At 33.1% G+C, this 14,255-nt stretch overlaps 1 protein-coding gene across 1 annotated transcript; it reads right to left on the bottom strand.

The window, feature by feature from the left end:
• On the bottom strand, window positions 4,719-13,341 carry LOC18586482 (ATP-dependent RNA helicase DEAH13). Its single transcript, XM_018129398.1, has 13 exons — window positions 13,171-13,341; window positions 12,052-12,100; window positions 11,746-11,818; window positions 11,587-11,661; window positions 11,424-11,473; window positions 11,259-11,319; window positions 10,777-11,184; window positions 10,130-10,306; window positions 9,793-10,023; window positions 9,518-9,631; window positions 8,183-9,421; window positions 5,837-7,579; window positions 4,719-5,155 (listed from the first exon to the last, which is right to left on the bottom strand). Exons 1-12 carry the CDS (start codon window positions 13,286-13,288, stop codon window positions 6,101-6,103), a joined length of 4,074 nt encoding a protein of 1,357 aa, XP_017984887.1. The 5' UTR covers window positions 13,289-13,341; the 3' UTR covers window positions 4,719-5,155; window positions 5,837-6,100.

The raw sequence follows: 14,255 nt of genomic DNA, 5'->3' as shown, positions 1-14,255 counted from the left end.
TGATTTTGATCCTTTTAGAAAAATATCGCTATTTTTCTATCATTCTCTCTTGTTATTAATTCAACATAAAATAATTAATTTTTCTTGATAACATTAATCATGAAGTTTATATGCAATTTTNTTATTTATCAATATATATATATATATATATATATATATATATATATATAAGTGTGTGTGTGTGAAAAGATAATTTAAAAAAAATTGAAAAGATAATTTTAAGTTTATTATAAAAAATATCATGTCATAAATAAAAAAGTCCTTGAATTTAACTGTAGAAGTTTAATATTATTATCAATTTTTTTAAATCAATTTTCAATAAATAAATGTACAGCTTAAATTCATTAAAATTTAAGTGAAGAGATTAAAATCATAAAATTGAGATAGTATAAGAATTTACACGGTGATCTAATTATGTTTGTCGGCTCTTTTATTATTCTTTTATTTATCACTTTTTAATATATTCATCTAATATGTGTTGGATTCAATTATTAATTGTGGATCTCACACATTTAAATGATGATGACAAATGTATTAAAATTTAATTAAAAAAAGGAATAAAAGAGAGGAGCCAAGCCAATGTTGACAGCCAAATGGACAATTTTATTTAAAGATATGGTCACCTCAATCAACAATTTAAGTGGTGGCATTGATTGAATCCATAAGTGTAGGGAGAAAAATTGAATGAAATTAATTAATAGCAAGGCCATAAGAGAAGATTCATTCTTCATTATTATATATTTTACAGTTTTGATGACTTCTTCAATCTCCATGGCCAGTTGATAGGGCAGACCCCAATAATCAATGTGACCCACATGACTAATAGTAGCTGGTTTTGTTATTTTCTATTTATTATATATATATATATATATATAATATTATTATATATATATATATTATATATTATATAATATATATAAAAACCCTTTGAAGTTGAACTTGGTGTTTCACCCTTCACCTCCACAATTAACATTCCAAAATATGCTTATCTCTTTTACTCTTGTGGCAACATTTATTTTTTTCTATAAAAAAAAAAAATCTTCTACGTTTTGACAATTTCATTGAAAAAAACAGATTTAAATTTGTTCTTATTCTATAAAACAATAATTAAAAAAATAGTAATATTCCAAAATATGCTTATCTCTTTTACTCTTGTGGCAACATTTATTTTTTTTCTATAAAAAAAAATCTTCTACGTTTTGACAATTTCATTGAAAAAAAACAGATTTAAATTTGTTCTTATTCTATAAAACAATAATTAAAAAATAGTAATACGTTAACTAAAATCAAACGTTTACGTATACAAATTTTTATTTGATTTTGTATATAAATAAATTTAAATGGTATCTAGTATAAATACCCTGATTTTGGCTTGCAAAAGAAAACTTGATAAATTCAAAAACAATAGAAAGATAGAGACACAAATGCAAGTTAACCAAAAACTAAATAAAAGACACAAATGCAAAGTATACATGGAAAAATAACTTAATTTGGTCTGGTAAAGAGAATTATCAACCATAATTCACCCTATTTTCCAACCAAATAAACAATTGTAATATTTAGGGAGTATATTACAAAGAAGTAAAAGGAAAGAATGTTCAATTATAAAAGATTAGGTATAGTTGAAAAGGATTGATGTATGCTGGTTGTTCAAAGGTTAGGGTAAGAAGTGAGGAAAGGGTATTATTTGATAGACATTATATCTATCTATCTATCTTTGCTTAAATTATCAGACATGAAAAAATTAGTGAAAAGTGGACCATTATTGAGTTTGTTTCTTCTTTTCCTTTTCCTATATTATCTTCCATCCAAGGTATTGTAAATGCTATACACAATAAAGATACAACTAAGTTCGTTTGCCCACAAATATATATATATATATATATATTGCCATGTTCTTGTCAATGGCAATGTTTTTAAATGTTAAATTACAATAATGTTGTTTATAATGTTTAAATTTCAGATCACTCATTCAATTGAAACAAAAAAATGTCTTCAAAACAAACGCATATCATTTAAAATTTAGCATAAATTTTAAAAAATTTCTAAATTATTTAAAAAAATTAAATAAGTAATTATTCTTTTATTGTGTTTAATAAAGTTTTTATATTTTTATTTTAAGTTAAATAAGTCATTATAATTAATAGTTGATTAATTAAAATACTACTTATTATTTTATATCCACGTAACGTTAACATGATGTAATGTCAAAAGTAAAAATGTTACGTGATCATGTCATATTAATATATCACATCATCGTCGATTATGACATATTATCATCTTACGTTAGCATCACGTGACGTGAAAAAACAACAAGTGGTTATAAAGATAATGGAATACAATAAAAAATAAAATTTTATTTTAATTATTTTAAATAATACGAAAGTTTTCTAATTTTTGATATTGTATCAAATTTATTCTATATATTCATGAAAGTCCAAACTTTAAACTTAAGTTAAATAGTCTTTCGATATGCAAAATTATACAAATTGGGACAATTGTTATTTTTAATAAAAATTTCAATGTCAAGGTATTCCTAAAGAGATATATAACATAGAATTCCTAATAACCAATTTTTTTCCATCTCTTTGGTAAATTTACTTGCTTTTATTGTTCATCTATCATTTTAATTTGAATTACAAATTTAAGAGAAAATTATTTCGCATAGTCTATTTTTAAATTTAAATACGACGATTTGAAGATAAAATTCTCAAATCTAAAGGCTAAGTGTCTACGTGAGACACATTTTCATACGCTAATGTCGCATTAAATTGATAAACAGGCTTCGAGCCACCGACATGGACTACGTTTTCAACGTAATCCATGTAGGACCAAAAGTAGGCAACAAGGCAAATAAATAGTTGGTTTTAGCATAATCTAAAATGGTGACTCGTTATTCCTCTTTAAGGCTCCAACTGTCAAGCTCATAAGCTCCGCGGCTTTGGCTTCTCATGAACAAACCCATGTGTCACTTTGAACCCACTATGCATTTTGTCTAATTTTGAACCCACCGTCACCTCTTCGTCCAATGGTACCACGTACTATATGTTTTCTCCCACTAAGAATATCTGAAAAAAAAATGACTAGATTAGCCAATGGGATAATTTTTAGGATAAATATTTAATTTTAATTCGATTAATAATAAGTGAAAACATCTTGTTATATTATTTGTTTAACATATTTAATTTATTAATTAATATAAAATTTATTTAATCACTCAAAGAATTATCACATGTAAGAATAACGTGTTTAATGTTAATGTGTGGCTTCGGCTTGGATATAAACATACATATGACCAAGATATCGTACTTTGATTCTTTCACATATAAGGATAATGGATTTATCGCGTGTAAGGATAACGTGTCTATCATGTGACTTAGAGATACTATCTTAGACAAGATAATTCTATCACATGGGGGTTAATAAACAAAGAAAATGCTTATTCTAATATCATGCTAAATTTAGAACAAACATCCAATGTAAAATTAATTGATAATAAATAGATTTATTTATGTATTTATTTTTCTATATGTTAATATGTTAAAGATATCTCAATCTAAAAATAATAAAGGACAAGTGTAAGTAAATAAAGGCTTTAAATATAAATTACACTAATTTATCTTCTTAATTAAATAAATATATATAAGATATCATGATAGTAGCATTACCCATATAGTAACATAAACAAGCAAAGTGTATTCTTTTTTTTTGTTCTTAACAGCTTTTTTGTTGGCTTGTTGTTACAATTCTAGAAGAAAATTAGGAAATGTATAGTATTAAAGAAGTCCCCTTTGCGACCGTGTCAGCCAGGCAGACATCAGATGTTTGAGTTTTCTTGGTGACATGATCCAAAAACAAAGACTCTACAAGCTGAGATGAGTTGGATATTGTCAGTGGAAGAATCTAAACATGGCTTGGCTTTGCTCTGCTTTCCTGTCTGCTTTTGTTGGTATTCATTTGGCCGGCAAAATAATACAAAGTCTCCTTACCATATGCAAGCTGGAATGAAAACTACTTTTTTTGTTTTCTTTCTTTTTCTCCTGCCAAGATTTCCAAGCCCTTTTTATGAGATTCAGCAAACTAAAAGTTGTATGAACAGTTAAGGCTAAGCTTGACCAATGTGCGTGCAATGTAAATGTAATAATAGCATAACTTTTCCTTTGTGAACTATTGACTCTAGGGGTTTATGTACCAAAGTCTTGTTATGTCATGATGCATGCAAGTGTCACAAGACTGGACCTCAACTTCAGAGACAAAACCTGTTAGATTAAAAATTTACACAGGCTCAAACATTGTATACTAAAAGTCAGAATTCACCACACATTTGTGCAATCAAACCAAAGCCTGGTTTAGTTTCAGGGTATTCAAAGCTTGAGGAAATTTTTAACAGGTTTGTGCGATCAAATTAACAAGTTATACTATGATATTCAATTTCATAATTATATATATAACATTATAACATTATCTCTGCACCAAAGAGGATGAAACTTGAGGAATTAGAAATAGACTTGGATCTTTTTAACTGAGTAACAAGATATCATCAAATTTTTTTCATCTTCATCTGTAAATGGTTTAATACCCGTCCCCAGCTCTTAGACATGTGCAAGCAACTTATTTTTGCCTTTTATCCCTCTCCACTCTTTTGGGGACTCGTTCTTGGGGCTCTACAATTTAATCCAAAATTAGACTAAGTATTTTCCAAAAAACAGACTCAATAGTGAAGAAAGTAAAAGGATAAAGCTACCTAGATTGGATCGAATACATTTGGTTTCTAAAAATCACAAATTCAGACCATGTTTAACATTTATAAATACATGTCATACTTTGACATTAAGGTAATCACAGATGGCATCAAGTATAAATTGAATTTCATCCTCATGTGGTTCTCCAAGTGTGGTGATGGAAGTATTAGAATCTGTAATGCCAGCTACAGTTCTCCCCAACCATGGCAGCATGAAAACAACACGTCCATCCTTAGTTTTAGGAACAATCAAGCCCATTCCCTCTGGAGAACAGTAATCAGGGAGAACAATATGTACACCGCTGCTGGGACATATCATTGGTTGTGCATCTTTGTCAGCCATTTGCCTTAGAGAGTCACAAAATGGTCCAGCCGCATTCACAACAAGTTTTGCATATGTGTCAAACTCTTGGCCTGTTATATAATAATGAGCAAGAAGACCAAACAAATGATTACTTAAGCTACCTAATTACACCAGTTTCAAAATACATCAATAAGCTTAATTTTGAAGCAAGAACATGGCAAATGAACAACAAAAAGCTTAATTTTCAAAACACGTTTTGGTGCTCATGTGTAAACCAGTTTCGCTGAAAATGAACAACAAAAAGCTCCTCTTGTCTAAATCTTTATAACATTACAAAAATAACTCAACAATGCTTTAACCTCAAAGTACATGAGATATGCCAAAAAGAATATATATGCGTGAGTGTGTGTGCATGTGTGTAGAATATCAATTTATTTGGAATGTAAAGCTTGATAATAAATGCCCTAAAACAGGAAGAAAAACACTTATTATTTCCAACCACAGAGCATCATTATCTATGTGAAAGAAAAGGCCAACTGGTCATGTCAGAGAAGAACCATAATAGGTTTTTGCTTTACACCCTTACCAATAAATTACCTAACAGGTTATTAAAGTATTTCTTTAATCTTATTGTCCTTTGAGTTTTTTCTCCGTTGCAAACTTGAGGTATTTCATAGAGAGGAAAAGAACAGAAAAGAGAATAATCAAGACAGAAGAGTATTTCAGAGTATTTCAAGAAGAGTACAAGAACAGAATAACAGCACAAGCAGGAAAGAATATGCCTGCTTTACCTGACAGATTGTCACTAATTCTTGCACCAATTATCCACTCAGGAGGTTCATCTTTAAGAAAGGATACAACTTCTGCATGGTTAAGCACTGCTGCTCCAGCTGCACTGTGCAGCAGTGTCAAACTCTTGGCTTGTTATATAATAATGAGCAAAAAGATATCATCAAAGCTTTTTCATCTTCATCTGTAAATGGTTCAATATATAAATCATTCTTCCCCTGCCAAGCTCTTAAACATGTACAAGAAACTGATTTCAAATAAGCAACTTATTTTTTCCTTTTATCCCTCTTCACTCTTTTGGGGAAACGTTCTTGAGGCTCTAGAAGGACTTCAGAGAGCATCTCTGACCAAAGCTTTGCAAATTGTTTGTGGAAACTTTCTTGAAACCAGTCAAGAATTTCTAAATGCAATTCCCTGGAATTTTCCTCCCATGTCTGTCTTAACTGAGCACAACTGTTGATTGACTGGGCCTTTAACTTATGTAAAAGATTTCCAACTCGTCTTTGACCATATGATTCTGGCTTTAAGATGATATCAGGAGAGGCTGACATGAATTGCTTAACAGACCTTAAGCATGGCAATACTTGGCCTTCAAGCAAAGCAAATGCAAATACTGTCACACGATGTGCGTCATTACTGATCCACAAACTATGCAATGGAAGTTGCCATAGGTGAGGCCCAAAAGTGGGTACTACCCAACAATATACTTCATCTGTTTGAGGATCATAATAAGGTTTAGGATCAGCAAGAGGAGCAGAAAAAGTGCAATACGACTTGGCATAATTAACAAGCCAATCTGATTTCACACTTGTCACCCCGTGCATGTATGGCCGTTTTGTATGTAATAGTTCACTGTACACCAAGAACTCAGGAGCAGAATTTGAAAGAGATGAAGAACGATGGAGAAAGACGGTTTCTTTGACCAAGCATGCTTGATACCGAGCTGTGTTTACCTTTCTATCTCCTTCAGAGGACCTTGAAACTCCTCTAATGCGTTTGGCAACCCTATCAGCCCACCCAGCACAGATAGCTTGGCCTAAGAGTTCTTCCTCATTCAGTAAAAGTGGGTTCTTACTGGAGGAGATCCTCCAAGAGTGTTCTATATCTTCCATAGTTCCATGAGTCCATAAAAAATCCTGTTCAACATCATTATGAACATTTTGATTAAAAACCAACTGAAGAAGCTGCTTCCTTAGCTTGGACATTTCTTCCATGGTTTTCAGATGTAATCTGTTTTCAATGCAGAATTCTACTTGGCTTTTTGAAAGCTCAAAACACTGTAATGCATAAGCCACTGTCAGAGTATCACTGCTAGGATTAGAAAATTTAGCATGTGACATTCTGGCCATTTCTCTTAGTTTCTTTTTCTGTGATTTTTCCTTTTTCTTCAAAACTTTCTCACCATCTAAGGGACCAGTTCCATCATTCTGCTTCGACTCATCAGTTTGACTGTAGCTCCCTTCATATTCCATAACAAATGGATTTGTCAAGCTCAAAACTGCAGCTGCTGCCACTGCATACGCAAGAACCAGATTTGCTCGAGCATAGCTTTTCACCCTTCTCATAATCTGGATAACAGTAAGGAGCATCCTTGAGTGGCGAGGACTCATAGGGTAATGAGCCATGGCTTTCCCCAGAGATGTCAACCTTCCATTCCTATCAAGTGCTTCAAGGGCTTTCAAGCAACGGTCTGCTTCAACCAGGGCAGTGGGCCCTGGAGAAGTTGGGAATGGGAAATTTGCCACCTGCAAAAACACAGAAAACAAGACATAAATATTCATTGCTGAACAACTTCAATTTTCACGGGACAAGAAGTTAATGTAGATCAAGTAGATTAGTCCCTTAAAACCTAAAACTTTAAGGAACCTTATGAGAAAGCCCATTAACAGATCAAGGATTATAGTCATAACCAAAATGGACATCACTAACTACAAGTGAACCAAGTGATAACATATTTGACTCTGTAAAGGCAGAATTATACATGCTGCATGTCCTAAAGGAGTAAAATTAAAACACAAAAAATGAACATTTGTCTCTTAACAAAATCCAGATAATTTAGTAGAATTAATGATGATCCCTATCATATATATGCATCAGCAGGAGCTTATGGGAAAAAAAATGTTATTAAACAAATATGCGTGCGTGTGTGTGTGTGTGTCATAGGATCCAAAAAATTAGCTCAACATAAATTATCTGACAAAGCCACCACATAGACCTCAATATGATACTTTATAAAGAGATAGAGAGAAACAACGGCATACATGCAAAGCTCACCTTATCAATGCCCGTGGATTTCGTAAAAAGAACAACACCATTAAAGATAAAAACAAAATACATGCAAAGCTCACCTTATCAATGCCCATGGATTTCATAAGAAGAACAACACCATCAACAGGTATTTTAGATATTTCAGCGCAAGAGAAATCAGGAAATATGTTGTTAAAGACTGCAGATGAATAGAGACGATAGCAATGGCCAGGCCCAGTTCTTCCAGCTCTTCCTGCTCGTTGAGCAGCAGATGCTTTACTAATCCATAGTACTTCATAGGTTTCCATACCATTGGTGGGATTATAGTTCTTGACCTTTTCTCTCCCAGTGTCAACCACATACTTTATTCCTGGGATAGTTAAAGAGGTTTCAGCCACATTGGTAGCAACAACAACAAGCCGCTCTCCATCCTTAACCTCTTCAAATACACGAAGCTGTGCTGCAGCAGGTAGCATGGCATAAAGAGGCAGAACTCGTAGTATACCAGCATTGAGACTTCTATTACCTTCTCTAATTTTTTCAATGGGCGCAGGTGGTTGCTCTAAGCTGTTCTCTGGATTAATAGAGACAGTCTCTCCTCCCTCAGGATTAGCATCCAAACCATTTTTCCCAGCCAAAGCATCAAAAGCAGCCTTAAGAGAAGCAAGGCTTCCATTCCCTCCAAACGCATCAACCAAGTTATCGACATTATCCATGGATTTTTGTTCTAATGTGTTCCTTTCCTCACCGAAAATTTCCAGCTCACTCTCCATCTCTGAATCATAAGAAGCATCGGAATCATCCTCCTCATAATCATACTGATCTTCATCGTACGAGCTAAACCTGTCAGTCTGCTGGTGGGTTGAGTCTCCGTGAATCTCAAATGCTTCACTGATATCCTTCATATTAATGCCCTCAACCAAATCGATTTGAGAGGGAGCACTAGTGTCAGTACTTTTGTCCCCTTCAGAAATACTAGCGATCACATCCCTAGAAGCCTTACATAACTTTTGGCACAAGTATTCCACTTCTCTCTGTCCAGTGACAAAAACAAGTATGCCACCTTGTGGCAGCCTCTTATGAATTGACATGACCTTTTTGAAGGCTTGACCAATGTAATCCACAAGCTCTGTTCTCTTTGAGAAATGTACCGTCACTGGATATTGTCTAGTTGGAACTTCAATAACAGGAGGAGGAACATGAAATAACTTTCTCCCAGAAATGAAGTCTTCCACTCGCAGTGTAGCACTCATCAAAACAAGATTTAACGGAAGTATCAAGTTTTCAGGGCTTACACTTTGTCCTGAAAGCATCATACGCTGTTGCTTCTCATACAAATCCTGCCATCAACCACAAAACAATACAGTAAGAGGGTGAACATAGAAGAAAATAAATTTATTGCCCCAAGGTAGAACCAAAAATCTTTCAAGTTTCACCTGACGAAGTCGAATTACACGAGAAAGCATTCCAATAAGTATGTCTGTGTTCAAGCTCCTCTCATGAGCCTCATCCAGAATTATGGCGGAGTAGCGCTTTAGTAGAACATCATTCTGCACCACAAATTGTGCAGATATAAGAAGAATATGAAAATGAAGCTGCTAAAGAAAGAATGAGAGTTATTTTATTTTTCATGCATAGCCATCAGTGTTATCACAGATAAGATATATATGTATGTGTATATATAGATAACAACTGTAAGTGGAAGTAAAACCTGAACTTCTCGAAGTAAAATTCCATCAGTCATAAACTTGATAGAGCACCTGTCCCCAATCTTCTTGTCATGCCTAACTTGAAACCCAACTTCTTTACCAAGACGAAGACCAAGTTCAAAAGCAACTCGCTTAGCAGTAGCAAGGACTGCTACACGACGGGGTTGAGTAACACCAATGATACCGCTTCGAAGAGTAGACTGGCTTGAACCAAAGCCGGCTTCATAAAGAAACTAAATATTGGAACAAAAATGGAAAAAAAAAAAAAGAATTATTGAACAGAAAAATTAGTTTTTAGATCCCAGTAAGTACACACAATCATGCATCAAACAGCCATACCTGAGGAACTTGTGTGGTTTTACCACATCCAGTCTCTCCACAAATAATAACAGTAGAATTTTCATTTATAGCTTCCATTATTTCCTGTTCCATCATGACTATTGGAAGGTCCTTCCTTTTGTTTTCAACCTCATCTGGCCTAGATACATGCACTACGGTTGGGGCAGAAAGAAGTCCCTGCAAAGAACAAACCTAAACATGACAAGTCCCATTGAAATGAATGTTTGGGCTCTTATTTTATCAACCTAGCTCATGTCAAACCACCTTCTCAAATAAGCCAATAACATAACATAGCAGATAAACATGAAAGAAAATATGATGAAATTAAGCATGAAATTTTAATTAAAATTAAACTTGAAATTTCTATTTCATTGTTTCTTTTACACTTTTAGTCAGCTTATGTACAACAAATTAACTTTTGTGAGTCAAGATACATCTTGCAAATACTTTCAATTTTTTCATCACATCTTAAAAAAGTGTTTCCAACTTATGACTTACATAGCAATTAGCAACACAGGGCACAAAGCTTTATAAACATCAAATCTTATGAGAATCATACCTAACTAAAATATTATATATATACAATGTCCCTTCAATTGCAGTTTTTTCTTCAAATGATACATTAAACTTTCAAAACTCCAACTTACCTTTGACATAGAGCTTTCTCTCCCACCATCAGTGGACAACTTAGCAATGCAGTTTTTAATATCTTCTTCTAAAGGTGTGCTGTTTTCCTTGAGGGAAACCTCCTTAGTTGGTAAGGTATCAACAGAACTACAGCTTGGGTCTAGGTCCTTACCAAAAACTGGCTCTTGAGAAGATGCCAAAGGACCAAGTGCATTTCTTGCAACTTCTCTTTCTATTATCAATGGCTGCCCATCAGTGGACAACTTCCTTGAGTTGATTTCCTCCAATTCAGGTTCAGGCTCAGGTTCAGAAGAAGATGATGAATTATTACCCCCTCTCCCCTTAGAAGATTTGTCAACATATGGAGGTTCTATACCTGCTTTCGAAAACTGAACAACTCTCCTACGTTTTTCCCGCATTGTTTCAGCCTACTTAAACAAATTAATATTAGGCACACTAATCATGTTTGATTTAAATTTGGCAAAGACTCAATGATACAAACCAAACCAATAGTTTTTGAAGACTGCAGTAAAGAATATGCATCTTCCGAAATCTTGTATTTCCTGAAAATGTAAATGTTATAATATTTGTCAAACATTCAATAAGTTTCCTCAATGAAAGACAAACAAAGTAGGATACATTATTTAGAAAAAGAAAGGAACAGTACTCCAAGGTCTCAATGCTCTTTGATAGCAAAAGCGCCTTCTCTTTCTCCTCCTGCACCAACAAAATAGAAGTCATCTCTCTATCACATACACACACACAAAACAAAAAAAAAAGAAAAAAAGGAAAACCAAGTAGGGCATCAATCATCAAGAAAGGGCAAGTACCTCCAACTTCTTCAACTTTCTTATTTGAGATTTACTCAATTTGGGGTGTTGTTTCTCTTTGGCCTTTTCAAGCTCCTGTAGGCATAATTATTTCACACTAAGCTTTTATTTAATATGATCGAAACAAGAATCAAGGGCTAATCAAATCATTGATGATACCTGGTTATTCCCTTTCCTTTTTTTGCTTCTTTTTGTAGACAACATTAAAGCATTACTATCATTGCCTTCCAAACTACAAATGTACGCAAACAGGATTCTCTTAATGTCAATCAGATATTAAGAAATTGAAAGCAGTGAAAAAATAAATTTGAACTATCCAAATCAAATAGTTTCACATGAACCTCAACAAAACTTTACCCTAATAAACATATTTAAACATAAAAACTCCTTGTTAAGAAAAAAAACACTTGTTTCTTATAATTTTGCAGCAAACAAACAGAGAAAAAAATTGAACTGTTCATCTACCTCCATGAATCTTGTCTGGTCATTAACTCTACAGGCAGCTCAGATAAGCCTGAAAAAGACAAAGGTAAGATCCGTTCAGTTTTGGAAATTATATCAAATTCCTCCCATTCAATTTTCTATCTCCATTTTCTAATGTTGATAAATTTGATTATTAGTCCAAACCAAAAAACAATAAAAGAAGTTTTCTCGAAATGGAGAAGATGGAAAGATATTAAGCAAAGTATTTTGTGATAATTTGCTTCAACAAAAAAAAAAAAACCCTAATTCTTCATTTAATCAAACTAGTCAATGAAATGTAGTGCTTAGGCGCAACATTAGAAATATAAAACTAAAAGAATAAACTCAAAAATAGATTGAAATAGCTATAATAGGATTGCGCTAATGAAGGCTCCTTAAATCAAAACAAAATTGAAGTGTTTGGTACCCTAAAGAGGGTAAACAACAGCACGAAACCTATATATGAACAGTACAATTTTACTCTGTTTGCAGCAAAGTTATAGGAAACAAGTTTTATTTTTTTCTTTAGCAAGGAGTTTTTATGTTTAAATATGTTTATTAGGGTAAAGTATATTATTTATTTATTTGGCAAATGGTAAAAATGAGACTGCCTCAATTGCACACTATTACTCCACGGTATAGAATGATGAAACAGAAAACCGTATTATTCTAAATTTCGATTTTCCTAATGCGGAAAAACTAGTAACCCCTCAAGTTAATTTATGGATTCACCACACGTTTTAGTTCAAGAATGTATTCCTTCCTTGTATTTCCAATAGAATACCTACAAATTCATAAATTTAGCGTATAAGCTAGAGTTCATCCCCGCAAACTATATTAAACTTGGCTGTTGTAAATCACTAAATAAAACTCAGAAAAATAACTGAGCTTTAAATTGAAATAGAGCAGCTATTATTAGATTCAATTCCTAAAAAGTTGAACTTGACCGTCACAACTTTCGTTGTTCCAAACCCCAGTTTAAGCTCTAAGCTTCGTTTTCCACCATTTTAGTTGGCAAAAAAACGATGCAAATCAAGTCTAAATTGTACCTAAAACTCAAAACTGCTGAATATAAAAAAGATAAAAGTTAGGAAGTGAGTAAGAGGGAAGAGGAAGACGTACGGGAGTTGGCCATGGAGATTTCGTTGACCTCATCTGGATCGAGCCGAACTTTTCCTTTTCCACACTTTAGAACGCTCGCAGAGAGCCGTTTCTGGAGCTTAAGGTTTCGCGAAACCATCTCTCCCTCCCTCTTCCTCTGTCTCTCTCTTTCGTATAAGGAAGAAGTGAGAGCGGCTAATTTAAAGGACCGAGTTCGGGATTTGGGTTTTAACATTGGCGGTAACAGGTTTGTGCACGGGTCCTGGTTAATATTTATGGGCCCTCAGAACCCAAACGATAAGTGAAACAAAGAAGGCTTTAGATTCGGCTTTGAGAAGTCCAAAATTTAATAAGACAAAAGGAAAGGATTTATTCTTATAAAAGAGTTGTGTTCTAGAGAATGAATAAGAAACCATACAGCCCAAAAAAGGTAGAATAGGCACCTGTTTGGCTTTGGGATCTTAACATTTCTTACTTTTTGGAAAAAAAAAAAAAAAGAAAAATTTTCTGAATTTAAAATTATAGCACACAAAATGTAGAAAATACAATCCCCTCATACTGAATCGACAAAATCGAAACTCGAAATCATTATAATCGAATAAAAAGATTAAACTCATTTCGATTCTATCAATTTCTTTTTATTCGAAATAATTTTTTTATCGATGATTCAATACTAGTTTAGAATTTTTAAAATTATTGATTTCTAAGTTATTTAGTTATTATATTTGAAAAAAAAAAAACATATGATGTCCTAAATTTCGGATCAGGCCGTATGTATGTTTGCATAAATTGCAACTTAAGAAGCATCAAAATAATTGCTGGCAATCATTAGATGGTTGCTATCTTTAGATATATAGAGAAATATGAAGAATAATCTTTCAGATTATGAAAGTAAATTCTCATGTAGGCCAATCAAAATCAACTGTTAAGTTGGTAAGCATGACCCTTAACTAGCAAACCTACTAATGTGGACGTGGTGCTTCAAAATTAGTCTTCATATTTCCCCTTGATCCAAACAAGAAAAATGAGGGAAATGAATGGGTCACAAATTAAGGTTTATATTCTTCCCTTTTCCTGGAGATAGTATCGAACAGGATTCATGAATC

The sequence above is a fragment of the Theobroma cacao genome, chromosome 10, assembly GCF_000208745.1.
Source record: "Theobroma cacao cultivar B97-61/B2 chromosome 10, Criollo_cocoa_genome_V2, whole genome shotgun sequence".
Lineage (NCBI taxonomy): Eukaryota > Viridiplantae > Streptophyta > Magnoliopsida > Malvales > Malvaceae > Theobroma > Theobroma cacao.
This window is presented reverse-complemented; position numbering and strand designations above follow the sequence as displayed.